Source organism: Capricornis sumatraensis, chromosome 14, assembly GCF_032405125.1.
Source record: "Capricornis sumatraensis isolate serow.1 chromosome 14, serow.2, whole genome shotgun sequence".
Lineage (NCBI taxonomy): Eukaryota > Metazoa > Chordata > Mammalia > Artiodactyla > Bovidae > Capricornis > Capricornis sumatraensis.
Window position 1 is genome coordinate 49,188,057 of NC_091082.1, and position 16,810 is coordinate 49,204,866.

The following is a 16,810-nucleotide window of genomic DNA, read 5'->3' on the forward strand; positions in this document are numbered from 1 at the left end:
CTTAATGGCTAATGACACTGAGCAACTTTTCATGTGTTTATTGGCCATTTGTACATCTTCTTTGCAGAAATATGTATTCAAATCCTTTGCCCATTTGAAAAATGGGTTATTAGTGTTTTTGTTGCTATATTTTAAGAGTTTTTAAAATGTATTCTGGACATTTAAATATGTAATCCACAATTATTTTCAAATATGGGCTGTCTTCATGTTCTTGATAGTGCCTTCGATGCACAAAAATTTAAAATTTTGATGAAGTCTAGTTTATCTATTTTTTTTCTTCGGTTGCCTGTGTGTTAGTCATCCTATTTTACCTGATCCTAGAGTGAAAAAACAAATGTGGCAAAATATTAAAGAATGGTTTTATCTGAGTAAGGGGTATATGGAACTTCTCTCAGTTATTTTTGGAACTTCCTTATAGGTTGGAAGTTAGTTCAAAATAAAAAGCAACTGGCCCTAGAAAGCCTTCAGTACACCAAGAGCGTGGGTGTCACCCAGGATGATGTTTCCTTTGTATAGACTGGTCCATGGGTTCCTACAGCCTCCCTGCAGGGCAGATACTGGCCTCATGTCCATCTTATGGTTGAATCAGTTGAATCACTGCCTTCCTGTGTGACCCTGGACAGGGACTTTTGTCTTTCTGGGCCTCTGTTTTCCCATCTGTAAAATGAGGAGAGGGACCAGTGGCTGCATTTTCCAGGGCAAGGGTGGAGATGCACTGGGGAAAGGAGGAGGAGGAAGAGAGTTGGAGGGAGGGGGCGCTTAGAGTTTCCCTGCAGTGGCAGCAGCAACAGCTCCTGGTTCTTTGGGACTGACCTGACCTGAGGTGTGTGTGTGTGTGTGTGTGTATTAGTCACCCAGTCATGTCCAACTCTGCAACCCCATGGACTGTAGCCCTTCAGGCTCCTCTGTTGGTGGGATTTTCCAGGCAAGAAAACTGGAGTGGATAGCCATTCCCTTCTCCAGGGGATCTTCCCAACTCAGGGATCAAATCCAGGTCCCCTGTGTTGCTGGTCAATTCTTGACTATCTGAGCCAACAAGGAAGCCCCCGTGACCTGACCTGGGCTGGATTTTAAAGGAAGGATGAACTTAAATTCCGTTCTGTTCTTTATTCCGCTCTTACCTAAGATGCTTTCTCTGCCTAGTGGGAGTGGAACTCTGCCCCAAGCAAGAAGGTGACGATGAACTAAATGTGCAGGAAAAGCAAACTCTACCTTGATCTGATGCCGAGCAGAAAGGGCCCCAAGTTCCAAGAAGAAACTAAGCTGTTTGACTATGGGAATTTTAGAGAATGCTCACTCGCAAAAGGACCACTCAAGACCAAGAGCCTAACATAAGCCAAACACAGTTAGTATGATAAATGTTTGGCGATGTTTAGTCATAACATGAAAGATCTCTAGGGAAAGATTCCATGGTCTTTCCTGCAAGGACAGGATGGAAGCTCCAAAATCCGTTGTCTAAGATGGCACTGTGGGGAAACGCAGAGCGCAGGGATTGGAAAACAGCCAGCCCAGCGGCCAAGGTTTCTGAAAGATTGTATCCGCTTGGCATTCTCCTTTTATCCTCACGTGCACACATGGGTACTCAGTCCCTTCAGTCGTGTCCGACTCATTTTGGCCCCATGGACTGCGGCCTGTCAGGCTCCTCTGTTCACGGGATTCTCCAGGCAAGAATACTGGAGAGTGTTGCCATTTCCCCCTCCAGGGGATCTTCCCGATTCAGGGATGGGACCTGTGTCTCCTGCATCTCCTGCATTACAGGTGTATTTTTTAACCACTGAACCGCCATGGAAGCCCCTTAATCCTCCCACAAGTCCACACTGTTCCTATTTCATGGATGGGAAAACAGCAGTGCGGAGAAGTCTGTGACTTTCCTGAGGTGGCACAGCTCTTGACACCAAGGGTGCTGGAATCTTGCCCATCCCTCTGCCCCACCTCCGAAGGGTGGATGAGGAGACTGAGGCCCCAAGGGGATGCGGCTTGCACAGAGCCGGAAGCTCAATGACCAGGCAGGGTTGATGGTGTGGGGGTGGGAAGGGGGCTTGTGAACCTGTGCTCTTTCTCCTGATACTGGAGGAGGGGTGGGGTGCAAGGAGCCTGCCGATTGACCGATGATGGCCATGAGCTGGGAGGCACGCTGGCCTGCTGCAGCTGCAGAGGTCCGGTCCTGTGGTTAGCCCCCTGGGCTGGGGGTCAGTGCTGTTGTGCAGCGGAATCCTCTCCACCCTCTTAGCCAAGGGCTGCACTGTCTCACCCGAGATGGCGGTGAGGTGGTCAGACCCAGGATGTCAGCGCTCTTGAGGACAGGCAGCTGGAGACCCTCACAGTGAAGGCCGGCGGTGGATATCCAAGAACAGTGAGGTGGAACCAGGCGGGGATGCTAATGAAAACTGGAGAACTCCCCTTTGTCTTGATTCCCACATCCACTATCTGCAGACAGAAGAACCTGGGTAAGGGAGCAGCCCCCAAGCCCCACCCTCCTCTCCGCGTGTCCTGTTGCCAGATTGATATAGGACGTCCAGTTACGTTTGAGTGTCAGACAACATGGGACTAATATTTTAGGGTAAAGAAGCCCCAGTTTACTGGGCTGAGCTGTGCCCCCCAGGAATTCCCCTCCTGAAAGAGTACTGGAGGAGTGAGCTCTTGGGCTCAGCTCATTTAAAAAAGTGAAAAAAAGTGAAGTCGTTCAGTCGTGTCCGACTTTTTGTGACCCCACGGACTGTAACCTACCAGGCTCCTCTGTCCATGGGATTTTCTAGGCAAGAGTACTGGAGTGGGTTGCCATTTCTTCAGCTCATTAATGCTCTCTATCCCAGCCAGTCTAGACAGGAGGAGACGTTTGTTTCATCAGGGAGTCCCAGGTCTGGGAACAGACTCTCCTACCTAGAGACAGGGCACAAGCTTGTCCAGGGTCAGCTCCTGACCCAGTGAGGTCAGCTTCTTGGGCCGTGGAGCATCTCTCCAGGGGCTCCCCAATATGGCTTTTTCCCCTGAAGCCAAAGCCAGTCCTTTAATTGGTGACCTTGAGCCTTCAAACCAGACAGGCTGGGTGAAGCCAATGCCCTGTCACCACCCTCAGAGGTTAAGAGCCGCATCCCCTAGACCAATTTAAGTTAAATTTCTATCACTTCTCTCTCAAAGATTCCTAACTGAGGCAGTTCCCAGAAGAAACTACATACCTTTTCTTAGAAATGTATCTTGAGAACAAGGTATCTCAGCCCTTGGTAACAGCCCAAGGTCTAGAACCTTTGCAGACAAAATTGCTGAGCACTGTCCAATTTAATTTTCTCCTCTTGTAATGTGAGTTGATCCCCGTGGTCAGACAGAAAGCAGAGAACACTGAGTGCACTGAGTGCAGACCCCATGTCCCTCCTGGATCAGCAGGGCCAGAGAACGGTTGTCACACCCACTTCCAGGCTCCCGGCTCTGAGCTAAGTAATCCTTTGTCTTGTTTCCTGTGGTAAGGAGGTGAGATTCCTGGACCAAGACAAACTTGGGAGGGAACCGCCTCAGGAGGCAGAGGGACCTCTTTCCCATGGTGTCTCTGGCTCAGCATCACAAGATGTACAAATGTCCAGCTGGTCAGTGGGGGTCAACATGTACATCCTCAGTCCTGCTTCTTAATGACCCCTCCTCAACCTGCTGAAGGGGGATGTCTGTCTGCCTGTTAAGACTAGGCAACTTGAAGGCAGTCTTTGGACCTTCTAATTCCTCCATCTCTCCCCACTGTGCCAGAACAGAACTCTTGTAGGGTGTGGATTCTGGGGGGTACCTCTCATCCTTCCTTCTGTATCCCTCCCACCTGCTGAGACAGCTCAGACTTTCCAGCCTTTTGGAAAGTTATTGAATGTGTTTTCTGCTTTCTGTCTGACCATGGGGATTAACTCACATTACAAGAGGAGGGAGTTAAATTGGACATTGCTCAGTACTTTAGTCTGCACGGGCTCTAGACCTTGGGCTGTTACCCAGGGCTGAGATAGCTTGTTCTCCAGATACACTTCTAAGAAAAAGATTTGCAGTTTCTTTTGGGGACTGTGTCAGTTAGGAATTTTTGAGACAGAAGTGATAGAAATTTAACTTAAATTGGTCTAGGCAAAGGAGGGGTATATTTATTGGTTGAAAGTAAATTGACTTCAAGATTTGCTGAGTCCAGGGGCCCCAATGATGTCACTAGAATGTCAGCTATGGGGACAAAGAATGAATACAACCCTTTTTGGAGGTGAGGGGAAGGATAAGGTGACCCTTTCAGAATTCTTTTTTCCTTTTGAGGTTATAACAATGAGAAAGAGAGGGGAAGAAAGGAGAGACAGGGAGAAAAGGGGAGAGAGAGAGACTATTACCCTGCAACACACAGGCAGCCATAGTCAGATGCTTTGAGTATTGTTGTTGAAGCTGGACTTGGGATGCGTGCTCGGTTGTGCATGAGTGACTCTTTTGCGACTGCATGGACTGTAGCCAGCCAGGTTCCTCTGTCCACGGCATTCTGCAGGTAAGAAGATTGGAGTGGGTTGCCATTTCCTTCTCCAGGGGATCTTCCTGACCCAGGGATCAAACCTATGTCTCTTTTGTCTCCTGCATTGGCAGGCAGATTCTTTACCACTGCACCACCCGGGAAGCTAGACGTGGAGTGGGAAGAGTTGATAGCTATTTTCTTCCAGGCTACCAAACCCAGACCTTCCTCTGCTAACCATGAGTCTAGAAGTTCACTCCAAGAGCAGAGACAATCTACACACTCAGATTGGTTTCTAAAGCACCTTCAGCACACACACACACATACACGCACATACACAGGGCTGCCACTGCTGTGAAGGATCTGACAGCCCCTCTGTGGGTGGTTTCTGGCTTTTGGAGAAAGTCTAAGGGTCATAGAGGATGAAGGTTTTGCTGGGGGCTGGGAGTTGGCAAGTAGAACTAACCAAGAACTAGGTAGGGGCAGTTGACTATAATAACGTTTTTGTCTAATTCCTTCTTTCTGCACAAGGGGAAACAGAATCCCAGCGCGTAGAAAGGACTCGCATAACACTATTCAGTTGAGATAGCAATAGGCAGAGGCTCGCCAACTGCTGACTCCTGGGGCAGTGCTCCTTGCCCCGCCTTCCCCTGTCCCTGGGTGCCCAGTGCTCTTATGCTGCCCCATAGCTGCCCAGGGCTGGGCTAGAAGTAGGATGTGAAGAGAAGCTGTAGGGAAGTAACTCAGCATAATACAGCCAAGCCACACTCCCTGATGGGATCAGCTATCACAAACCTTTCTTTCTTGCATCTTTTTCCTTCTGCCAAGAGCCTAGGTGCTATAGACCAAATGTTTATATCCTTCTAAAGTGGAAACATTACTTTGCCAACAAAGGTCCATCTAGTCAAGGCTATGGGTTTTTCCAGTAGTCATGTATGGATGTGAGAGTTGGACTGTGAAGAAAGCTGAGCACCAAAGAATTGATGCTTTTGAACTGTGGTGTTGGAGAAGACTCTTGAGAGTCCTTTGGACTGCAAGGAGATCCAACCAGTCCATTCTAAAGGAGATCAGTCCTGGGTGTTCTTTGGAAGGACTGATGCTAAAGCTGAAACTCCAGTACTGGCCACCTCATGTGAAGAGTTGGCTTATTGGAAAAGACTCTGATGCTGGGAGGGATTGAGAGCAGGAGGAGAAGGGGATGACAGAGGATGAGGTGGCTGGATGGCATCACTGACTCGATGGATGTGAGTTTGAGTGAACTCCGGGAGTTGGTGATGGACAGGGAGGCCTGGCATGCTGTAGTTCATGGGGTCGCAAAGAGTCAGACACGACTGAGTGACTGAACTGAACTGAAGTTCATATGTTGAAACTTAACCCCCAATGTGATGGTGTTAGGAGGTAGGGTTTGAGGAGGTGATTAAGACATGAGGGTGGAGCCCTCATGAATGGGATCTATAAAAAAGACCCTTCTGGGACTTTCCTGGTGGCCCAGTGATTGGGACTTTGCCTTTCAATGCACGGGGTGTGGGTTCGATTCCTGATCCGGGATCTAGGATCCCAAATGTCTCTTTATCAGAAAATGAAACTTAAAGTGAAAGCAATATTGTAACAAACTCAGTAAAGACTTTAAAAATGGTCCACATCAAAAAATCTTTAAAAGAAACCCCATATATCTCCTTTACCCCTTCTGTCATGTGGGGTTTCAATGAAGACAACTTATGGGCTCTCACCAGACACTGGTGAGATTCTTGTATTTCTGCCCACACCTTGATTCTTGTATTTCCCAGTCTCCAGAACTAAGAGAAATAAATTTCTGCTGTTTAATCCACCCAATCTATGGTATTCCTAGTTCATACAGCAGACTGAGTGAACTAAGATGCTAGGAGAGGTAGTTGAACACTTAACCAGCCCCCCAGTTCTGCCCAGAACCCTCCTCATCTCTCTCATGGCTGACCCATTCTTATTCTTCAAGCATTAGCCGAGAATCACCTTCTCCAGGAAGCTGCCTCCTCAACTGAGTGTTCCTACCACGTTCCCAGAGCATTGCTGGATCAGTCACCACCTTACCCTGGGGACCTGTGACTGTCTGTTTCTCTCCCTACACTGTATGCTCCTCAAAGGCATAGGGATTTGAGAATTTGGATATATACATCTCAGGGAGGCTCTTATTCAGCTTACCACATATCCATCTCATTTAATCTTTGGGTGGTAGTGCTATGACATAGCTTCATTAAATAGAGGTAGAAAAGTGCATGGCACAGAGTAGGCATTCAATAAATGTTCATGGAGATGATCTGGTGTAAGAGCTGTCCTTCCCTGGGCAGAAGTCCCTGGAGTGTGTATTCAGTCTTGTGTCTGCCCTGAAGTCTTCTCCCACAATCCCCTCCACTGGGAGAAGAGAGAGGTTCTGTCAGAGTGCTCAGCACTTTACCATTTTCCCCTGGAATGGCTCTGTCTCTCCATTGAGACAGAATCTCCTTTGAAGCAAACATGAACTCTCATATGTCTTCTAAATTCTTTGGCTCTTTTCACACTGCTATTGAGTTTCAAAGACACTTTTTTCTCCCTTTTAGACTGTGAAACGAGGGAGCATACGCCCATTTTGCAGAAGAGTAAAGCAAGGCTCAGGCTAGATACAGAATCAATTCTTGAAAAGTATTGGTTGATGGACTCTGTCTTGCTCCCAACCCTTAATCTTCATGACTTCCAGCTCTAGGGATTCTCTACACCCTCAGCAGCCCCAGCCTTAAGTCTCAGCTCTGCTCTTGGCTATCTTTTGTTGTCTCTCTCTGCCATTTAATTTTTGGATATTATTCCTTTGGTGTGCATGTGTGCATGTGCACACACACACAGGCACACACTGTTCCAGCTCCCAGAATCTTTCCAGGACTGACATCTTTACACAGCCCTTACCTCTCCCCCATCTTTATCTGTAAAATGCTGAACTTGCCTCTGCTTGACCTCCTTCCCCTTGTGTCAGGGACCAGACTTACACATACTTCACTGCACAGCTTTCTGTAACTTTAGAAATGACCATAAGGTAATCTAATTTTTCTTTAGTAGAAACACCTAACAATCCCCCTGGCAGTGATTAAGAGCTTCAGGTCTAAAAATCAGACTGCCTAGGTTAGAATCCAGGTTTTAGCACTTGTCAATTGTGTGATCTTAAGAAAATAGATTAAGACAACCTAAAAATTCCATGGATGAAGGAGCCTGGTGGGTTACAGTCTATGGGGTCACGAAGAGTCGGACATGACTGAGAGACTTCACGATTCATGATACTGAATGGGAGAAAATATTTGCAAATGATGTGTCTGATAAGAGGTTCATATCCAAAACAAACAAACAGCTCATACAAGTCAATATTTAAAAAACCTGATGGAAAAAATGGTGAGAAGACCTGATTAGATGTTTTCCTAAAGAAGGCATACAGATGGCCGAGAGGCACATGAAAAGATGTTCAACAGCATTAGTCAGTGGAGAAATGCAAATCAAAACCACAGTAAGATATCACCTCATATCTGTCAGAATGGCTATCATCAAAAAGACCACAAATAAAAAATGTTGGCGAGAATGTGGAGAAAAGGGAACTTTGATGCACTGTCAGTGGAAATGTAAACTGGTACAGCCACAAAAGACAAATACTATATGTTTTTACTTCTATGTAGAATCTAAAAAAATAAAACAAGTGAATGATATAGCAAAATAGAAATAGATCCAGAGGTACAGAGAACAAACTAGTGGCTGCCATTAGGGAGTGGGATGGGGGAGGTGCAAAATAAGGGCAGGGTATTAAGAGATATACTGCTAGGTGTAAAACGATATGATACAAGGATGTAATATATGGTATATGGAATATAGCTAATATTTTATAAATTTAAATGGAGTATAACCTATAAAAATATGGAATCACTATGTTATACAGCTGAAACTAAGTAAATCAATTGTACCTTGATTAAAGTAAAAAATAAATTTTGCTGTAAAAAAGAAAAGAAAAAAGTACATTAATTTTTCTGGGCTCAGTTTCCTTATCCAAAAAAGTGAAGAACAATAATAACAATTTTCTCATTCAATACCTGGGAGGTGCTATTTTTCAGGCAAGATTTGCTTAGTGGTCCCAGCTTCTGGGCCTTTCTCCACTTTTGTCATAACACCTTTCCTTTCCTGAACAACCCTTCTCCCTCATCCTGATGCTTGCCAACACAAGTTATCTGGAAGGGGCAGTGACATCAGTCATGCACACTTTAAGGGGGATTTAATCTGCTGTGTCTCTTCCCAGGGCCATTTTCCCCTTGGAGCCCCCTTTGCAATCACAGGCAGGAGGCCCAGACCTGCAAATTGCAGACCAAATCTGCAAATGGGAATGAGATCCTGGACGACCAGTTGAAGGAGTCACTGCAGAAGACTCCCTCACACCCCTACTGTCCCACTAAATAGATAACCATCTTGCAGTCATCCTTGCTTTTTCCGTTATGCTGACTTGGTGGGGGAGAGGAGGTGTTGGCACCTGGAGGAGATGTGATAGAAGGCATTCCTGAATGACTTCATCTCTGGGCTTTGCCTCTCAAAATTCCTGTCAAATCAGCTCTACCCTTTAAGGGACGGAAGAAGGGTCAGCATTCCAGAAGTTCCTTGTCATACCCAGACTTTTAATCAGGTGACACTGGAGAATTAGCATCCTAGTGCAGGAGGTCGTGAGAGGGCAGGGAGGGGGTCTCAGGCGTCTCTTGGCCCCTGCCCCGTGCTTGTCTTTCTGGCAACACCGGAGTTGAGGAGAGCAAGAACTCTTGCGTTGGTGGCTCAGCGTGATCAGAACCACGGACAGCGGTCAGCGCGCCCGAGGGACCGGCGGTCTGGCGCAGGGCACAGGCTTGCGCTCTTCCAGGCGGGGTGCCGAGTTCCAGGCGGGGAGGGAAGACGCGCTGCAGTGATGGGGTGTTGGCTGGGGCTGTTCTTTGTGAGTCACCTCGTGCGCCCGGCATTTGCGTCGAGTCTCTGATCGCTGGGGTTCTCTCTTCTCAATTCAGGAATGGGGGTGGGGAGGAAAGAAAAAAAATCCACGCTAATGCCCCCGGCGGTTTTGCAGGAAAGGAAGCAGAGAGAGACACGAAAGACTATTGGTGTCTACCCCTCCCTGCCTACGCCCCCACTCCCGCACCCCACCCCTCCAAACCCCCCCGCCCCCCACCCCGGGCGCGCGTTCCAGCTCCCGGTCAGGCCCATTTCTATACAAGGCCTGCTCTCCCCAGCCTCCACCCCCTCGGCGCGGAGAGGTGCATTCCCCCGCCCTGAGCTCAGCGGGTCGGGCCGGAATGCGGCCGATAAATCAGAGATAACCCAGAGAGGCAGGGCCGGCCCAGCTCCCAGGACCAGGGATAAAAGGCCTCTGTTGCCCAAGGATCCGGGAGAGCGCCCACCGGGCACTAGAAGGTGAGACGTGAGGCCCAACCCAGCGAAGCAGCCGCGGCCGCAACCTCCATCCGCTCCGCCAGCGACATGGACCCCCAGACAGCGCTGTCCCGGGCGCTCCTGCTTCTCCTCTTCTTGCACCTGTCGCTGCTAGGATGTCATTCCCACCCACTGGGTGGCCCCGGCTCGGCTTCGGAACTGCCTGGGTTACAGGTGAGCGCTGCTGAACTGCGTAAACCCGGTTCGCCAAGAGGGCGCGGACAGCAGCAGTTAACGGGTCCCCATCCCCCCACCCTCCACTTACATCACAAGAGGTCCCCACCCTCCCTTGGGAATTAGTGATATGAGAATCAGAAAGGGAATTAGAAAATGGAGAGACTGGGTGCGGGAAGCCGGTACCCAGCGCTGTTGGATCGCTTTGCCGCCGTCGAGGGTGGCTGGGCCCAGGTGCGGGTTTCTGAAGCTGCGGCTCCCCTACCGTGCATTGCAGGAGCTGCTGGACCGTCTACGAGACAGGGTCTCGGAGCTGCAGGCGGAGCAGCTGCGCGTGGAGCCCCTCCAGCAGGGCCAGGGCCTGGAAGAAACCTGGGACTCCCCAGCGGCAGCCCCCGCGGGGTTCCTTGGGCCCCACCACAGCCTCCTCCGGACCCTGCGGGGCCCCAAGATGATGCGCGACTCGGGCTGCTTTGGACGGAGGCTGGACCGGATCGGCTCCCTCAGCGGCCTGGGCTGCAATGGTGAGCGCCTATCCCCATTCCCACTGCACATCACCATTAGAGCCACTTCTGGGTCCGATGTCTCAGGGGACCAAATTTTGAACAAAGAACATCACTCTTGTTTGCTGGCAGTCTTCAGGGCCAAGGCATGCTTCTCTGGGAATATTAAATTTGGACAACATTCATTATCATGTTTGGGAGCCCCTTCTATCCACATCCTGCCTCTGACTGAAAGGGGCAGAATCTTTAGGATGTAATTCAGTCACTGTTCAGCAGACCCTCCTTGGAGCAGAAAGAGTAGTTAACATTTTTCCTCCTGGTTTCCCCTGAACTGTCTCAAGCTGCAAAGGCAGAGGGGAGGGTCACCAGGGGGATCCCTGGTTTACAAGGAGGAAGGGGAGGTCCGGGGAGATGGGTTATTCCGAAGCCCCAAACATGCAGATGAACTGAAGAGGGGGGGTGGCAGGGGTGGCACAGAGTGAGGGAAAGCTCAGATCCTTCCTGTCTCCCACCCCAAAGTCATCATCACCCTCTCTTTTCCCCCCACAGTGCTGAGGAGGTACTAAGAGGAGGTCCTGGCTGCAGATATGGCTGTATCTGATTCTCCATCAACTCCTGATCCCCTTGGAAGCAACTCCTATTTATTTTTATTTATTTATTTATTTGGTTGTTTTATATAAAATGGTTCTTATCTTTGGACACAAATTTTCCATGATGAAATAAAGTCAGTATTATAGCTTTTTCCTTTTGAAATTCATTTGTCTCAGTGTTTTAAAAAATAACCCATCGTTTAAAAAAAAAAACAAAACAACTCTGTGTTTTCTTGCAAGTCCCAAAGTTGTCCATTTAATGGTGGGGTGTCCCCACATGGCTTCAAGGGCTGATGATCAAGCAGTTGCTGGGAGGGGGACTACTTTTCTTGAAAGTTTTTTTTTTCTTGTTCTGAAATGTCTCTAAACACCTCAGACACTTGAGACACTTTCCAGAAACTACTTTTGAAAGTCTGACAGTTTCTTTGTGGGAGCTAAATGGACCCTGATGTATTCCTGCTTCATGAGGGTGTGTGGCAGGGTATTTGCCCCTTGCCTTCCTTCTGCCTAGAATTCTGTGACTGGAGGTACTGTCTGTATATTTGTTGTTTCCAGAAGCTCTCAGAGATCGAGGGCAGTGTGTATGTGTGTGTGTGTGTGTGTGTGTGTGTGTGTGTGTGTATCAGAGAGAGAGAGAGAGGGATGCTGGCTTATTTGGATTCTTGATGAGTGTGAGTTCTCCCTCCTGCCTCCAACCTCAGGTTCAAACCTTCAATTCCTGATGTCATCCTGGAAAGGTGATTTCAAAACCCTGAGTTTAATAGCATTTTCATTTCCTGAGCCCACAAGCATAGAAGTGCCTGAAAGAGGCCCAGCATTTCAGAGTGCCCTTCCCTTGGGGTCCCACATTTTTACTTCTTCTCTGCCCTAGAGAGGAAAGATTTTTATTCTAAGGCAGGAAAAGAGACAAGCCCCAGAATCCTACTGTGCTGCCTTAATCAGCTGGGAGTCCTAGTAGGGGGTCACTGCCCTCTCCTCTCAGGATGCCCCTCCCCCTGCATCTTGGGTTCCAGGCATCCCACGTCATGTGATGGAACTTGCTCTTGCTTTCAACCTATGCAGTTTACTTTGCCAAGAATGCCTTTTATGGTACCAGCTCATCAGGAGAACAGGACTATAAGTATCCCCATTTTATGGACGAGAAAACTGAGACCAAGAAAAGGGAAGCATCTTACCTGAAAGCATACAGCTGCTAAGTTCCAGAGCTAGAATTTGAGCAGGGATCCTTGTGAATCTGGAGCCTGTACTCTTTCCCTCTGCTCCAGACCTTTAACTGCACTCATGACTTTCCTGCTGTCCTCATCTGATGTTTCTTTGAGTGAGGGGGAACCAGAATTGGTGGATGTTTTATTTCTCATTTTAACCCAGTTTGCATCTGAGGTGATAGATATCTAATGAGATTAAAGTTTTGAAAATAAGGTTTTAGGACCAATTTATTCTCAAAACAAACAAACAAAAAAAACCTGTGAGTCATCTTTGCCTAATGTTTTGACCCTGGGTGGTAATAAGTAATTAGCATAGTTAATATTTATAAAGAACTTATAATGTCCAGGCACAGTTCCATGAACTCATATCAGCCCTCACAACAGCTATGCAGGAAGAACTCTTGTTATCATTCATTTTACAAAGTGAGGCACAGAAAGGTGGTATGTCTTGCTCAGGGTCTCTCAGTTGGTAAAGCGGCAGAGCCAGGATTCAAGCCCACACAGGCTGGCCCAACATCCATACACCTAATCACTGACCAATCCACCTCTTCCCAGGCCAGTGAATTAGGCTCGCTGGTGGGATGGATGGGTGGCTGATGTCCCCTTGTAATGGCATCAGTCAGTTCAACATCTGGGGCCACTGCCTGTTGTCAACTTCCCTCCCCTGGTCAGATGATGAAGACAGATTCCTCCCAGAACACCCACTTTACAAACCCAGCCAGCACTTCAGAAGTCTTCCAGGTAAGTCCAGTTCTTCCATAAATAGGGCTCCGGTGATAGAGTCTGTGCATGATACAGATACATTTGTTACTTGAGGCTTTTCACCTAAGCCAAGGTCCAGGAAAAAGGACTCTAAAACAAACCAAAGAGCCAAATGTGACTTCTGGATGGTGGGGAATTGCTGGTCTGATACCCAACGGAATGACATCTCAGCAAGCTCCTCCTGTGCTTGGTGTTTGTCAGCAGTGAAATGGCACATGCACTGTCTAAGGATGCCCTTTAAAACCAGCCCTCCCTGACCTGTGGCCCTGGCCCCTTCAAACACATCCCCATGGAGCTACAGCCATGGCCTTAATCTCCCTGACTTACCTATGATCAACCTTGTCCTCCAAAGAAGCTGCCAGATTATGTATCTCCATGGATGCTTGTCACTGTAACCTACCCAGAAAGACATGTTGGTGGACACAGACCCATGCTTCACAGCCCACAGCTTTGCAGCTAAAAGGAGCTTCAGTAGAGGGTGAGCATGCTCTGCTGGGTCTCCAGTGTTGAAGCTATTGAAGTCAGGACAGTGTTGGACCTGAATTCTTCATCTCTTGTCACAGATTTTACACTCCCCCCTCCATCCTTTTTGGGGCAGCTTTGACCTTCCTGAGAATGATTTGTGGCACAAAAAGAATGCATCCTCCCTGCCCCCACCCCCGAACCAGGTCTAAGCACGAAGTCATGAGCTTGACCATTTGTCTTGTTCATCTTGCAGCTCTCAGCTATCTTTGTCTCTTAGAATTTTTCACGAATTCAGTGCATTTCTACTAAGAGGCCTGTTTCTCTCATGGGATGAAGAGCTGGGCCTCATGGAACTGTGTGGGCATTCTATAGCATTTCAGCCCTGGGACAGTGGCTCCCATTCTTTTGCCCCTAGTATTGTGTCTCTGACACTGCCAAACACAATCCTTGCCCTCACAGTGCACACCAGCCCTACTTCCATCTGGAAGCATCCCACTTTCCTGCCCCCAGACTTTCTCTGGCAGCCAGAGCCCACTTCCTGGGGGCAGGCAGGAAGTTCTGGGAAATTGACATGGACCAGGAGCAGCACTCAACCCATACCAAGTAGTGTCTTCGGTTCACAGGTGGCGTGCATCTTTTACTGGTCCCCAGATTTCTCTGCAGCAAATGGGTATTAAGCTGCAGCTGCCTATGGTGATCACTAAACCCCTCTCCCTGGCCACTTCCCCAGTCTCCTGCCAATATTTCCTGGGATTGTCTCGAAAATAAACTACTTTGCCTGAATACATATCTCAGGCTCAGGAGAACCTAAACTAAGACACTCCCTAATGAGTAAACCTTCTTCCAGGGCTCCCCGCCCTTGATGACTTCAGCCCTTGGAATCTTCCTTGACTTCATTCTTTGACTGGACCACCCAGGCAGGTACCATGTCCATTCCTCCTTCTTTCCCTCACCACTCATTCCCATATTGGTACACCAGCTTCCTAACTGCCTCCCCACCCCTGCTCCAGGCTTCCCTACTTGGTTCTTCCTGCATCAGGGGGAGAAAGCAGAACCCTCATTCCTTAGCCAAAGGGAGACTCCTCCTCTCTGTGAGGCCCCCAAGGAGGGCATGTACTCCTTGGAGGGCATACACCCAGGTATGTCCATGGGTGGTGTGCTGGAGGGGGTGTGGTGAATCAGGTCACTGCGGAGGAAATTAAGATGAACTCATACTGGAGTAGGGTGGGATCCTGATTCAGTGTAAATGAGTGAGTGTTAGTTACTCAGTCGTGTCTGACTCTTTTCGACCCCATGGACTGTCGTCCACCATTCTCCTCTGTCCATGGAATTCTCCAGGCAAGGATAATGGGGTGGGTTGCCATTCCCTTCTCCAGAGGATCCTCCAGATCCAGGGATGGAACCTGGGTCTCCTGCATTGGCAGGCAGATTCTTTATAGTCTGAGCCACCAGGGAAGCCCAATTCAGTCTGACTGGTCCTTACAAGAAAAAAAGAGAGAAACCCAAGAAGGAAGAGATGAAGATCAGAGAGATGCATCTGTAACCAAGGAATGCCAAAGGCTGCTGGCAGCTACCAGAAGCTGCTGGCAGCTACCAGAAGCTGCAAGAGACAAGGAAGGATCCTACCATACAGGTTTTAGAGGGAACGTGGCCCCGATGACTCCTTGATTTTGGACTCTAGCCTTCAGAACTGTGAGACAATACAGTCCTGTTGTTTTAAGATACCTAGTTTGTAGTACTTTGTTACAGCAGCCCAAAGGATTTGATGCAGTGCCCTCATCCTTTTATTTCCTCACAGACTGTTCCAAGATGCTGGGTCCCATGAAATTCTCTGGAGATGTGCACCATGACCAACCAACCAACAACCAACCAACCAATTACCAACCAACTTACCACTAAATTGTTTTCTCAAAGTGTGACCAACTTGGTAACATATCACTGTGTATTTGCTCTTTCTCTTTCCTTACCTGTAGTGGGTAGCCTCTGAGATGGTCTGCAGTGATGCTCATCTCCTAGTATTCATGCCCTTGGTAAGCACCTCCATTTGAGTATGGGATGGACTTAGTGACTCACTTCTAGTGAACAGAGGACAACAAAAATGATGGGATACCACTTCCAAGATTAGGTTACAAAAAGATGGCGGTTTACCTATTGCTTTTGTCTCTACCTAAAAGAAGTCAGCTGCATCCCTATGGAGAGTCCATGTCATAAGGAAATGACATCTCCAGGCAACAGTCAGTGAGGACCCAAGGGTTGCCAAAAGATACACGAGCGACCTTGAAAACAGGTCCCCAGCCAAGCCTTGAAATGACCATAGCCCTGGCCAACATCTTAACTGTAGCCAGTGCAAGATCTGAGCAAGTTGGTACCCAGTTAAGCAGAGCCAGATCCCTGGTCCACAGAAACTGTTAGATAGTAGATATGTGTTGATTAAAGTTGCTTAGGTAGGGACTTCCCTGATGGTCCACTGATTAAGAATGGACACAGGTTCTGTCCCTGGTCTGGGAACTAAGATCCCACATGCTGAGGGCAACTAAGCCTGTGCGCCACAACTGCTGAGCCGTCGCACTGCAACTACTGAAGCCCACACACCTTAGAGCCCATAGTCTGCAACAAGAGAAGCCACTGCAATGAGAAGCAAGCATACCGTAGCTAGAGAGTGGACCCCACTCACTGCAACTAGAGAAAGACCGTGCACAGCACCAAGGACCCATTGAAGCTGGAAAAACAAAAGGTTGCTAAGAGGTGGGTAATTTGTCACACAGCAATAGTTGACTAATACTTCCCTTTTCCCCTCACTCTTATTTCACTTGAAGTAGAAGCCCCAAAAGCTTTAGCAAATACACTTGCCTTGGGCCTTTTCCCCCGGGCAACCTGCCCCCAAATTCCAGTTTCAGTGACCTCCAATTTGCACCAAAGAAACAGAACATCATTTTCAAAGTCTAAAGCAATCATTCCTAAATACGGACCAGTGTCCTACCAATTTCTCCCAACTGGGGCTCCTGCTTTGGGCTATTTAGATCTGACAGAGTCATGCCAGGAATGTGATGGGTTTTTCACACTAGTTCTGCACATGTGTAACGTCTCTGGGCACTCGTGGCTCCCTGAAGCAGCCCACAGCATGCCCCTGGAGGATCATGAAACCAAACTCAGCTAGAGACTGGAGATGCCCCAATTCTGGATTCTCCCAGCCATTTGCAACCCTCATTCCATCAC

General features: G+C 48.3%; 1 protein-coding gene across 1 annotated transcript; it reads left to right on the forward strand.

Annotated features, from left to right (window-relative positions):
- The first annotated feature begins 9,943 nt into the window (after positions 1–9,943).
- Positions 9,944–11,138, forward strand: NPPB (natriuretic peptide B). Its single transcript, XM_068985736.1, has 3 exons — positions 9,944–10,069; positions 10,347–10,593; positions 11,122–11,138. The coding sequence occupies exons 1-3, from the start codon at positions 9,944–9,946 to the stop codon at positions 11,136–11,138; spliced, it is 390 nt and encodes a 129-aa protein (XP_068841837.1).
- Positions 11,139–16,810: the final 5,672 nt, after the last annotated feature.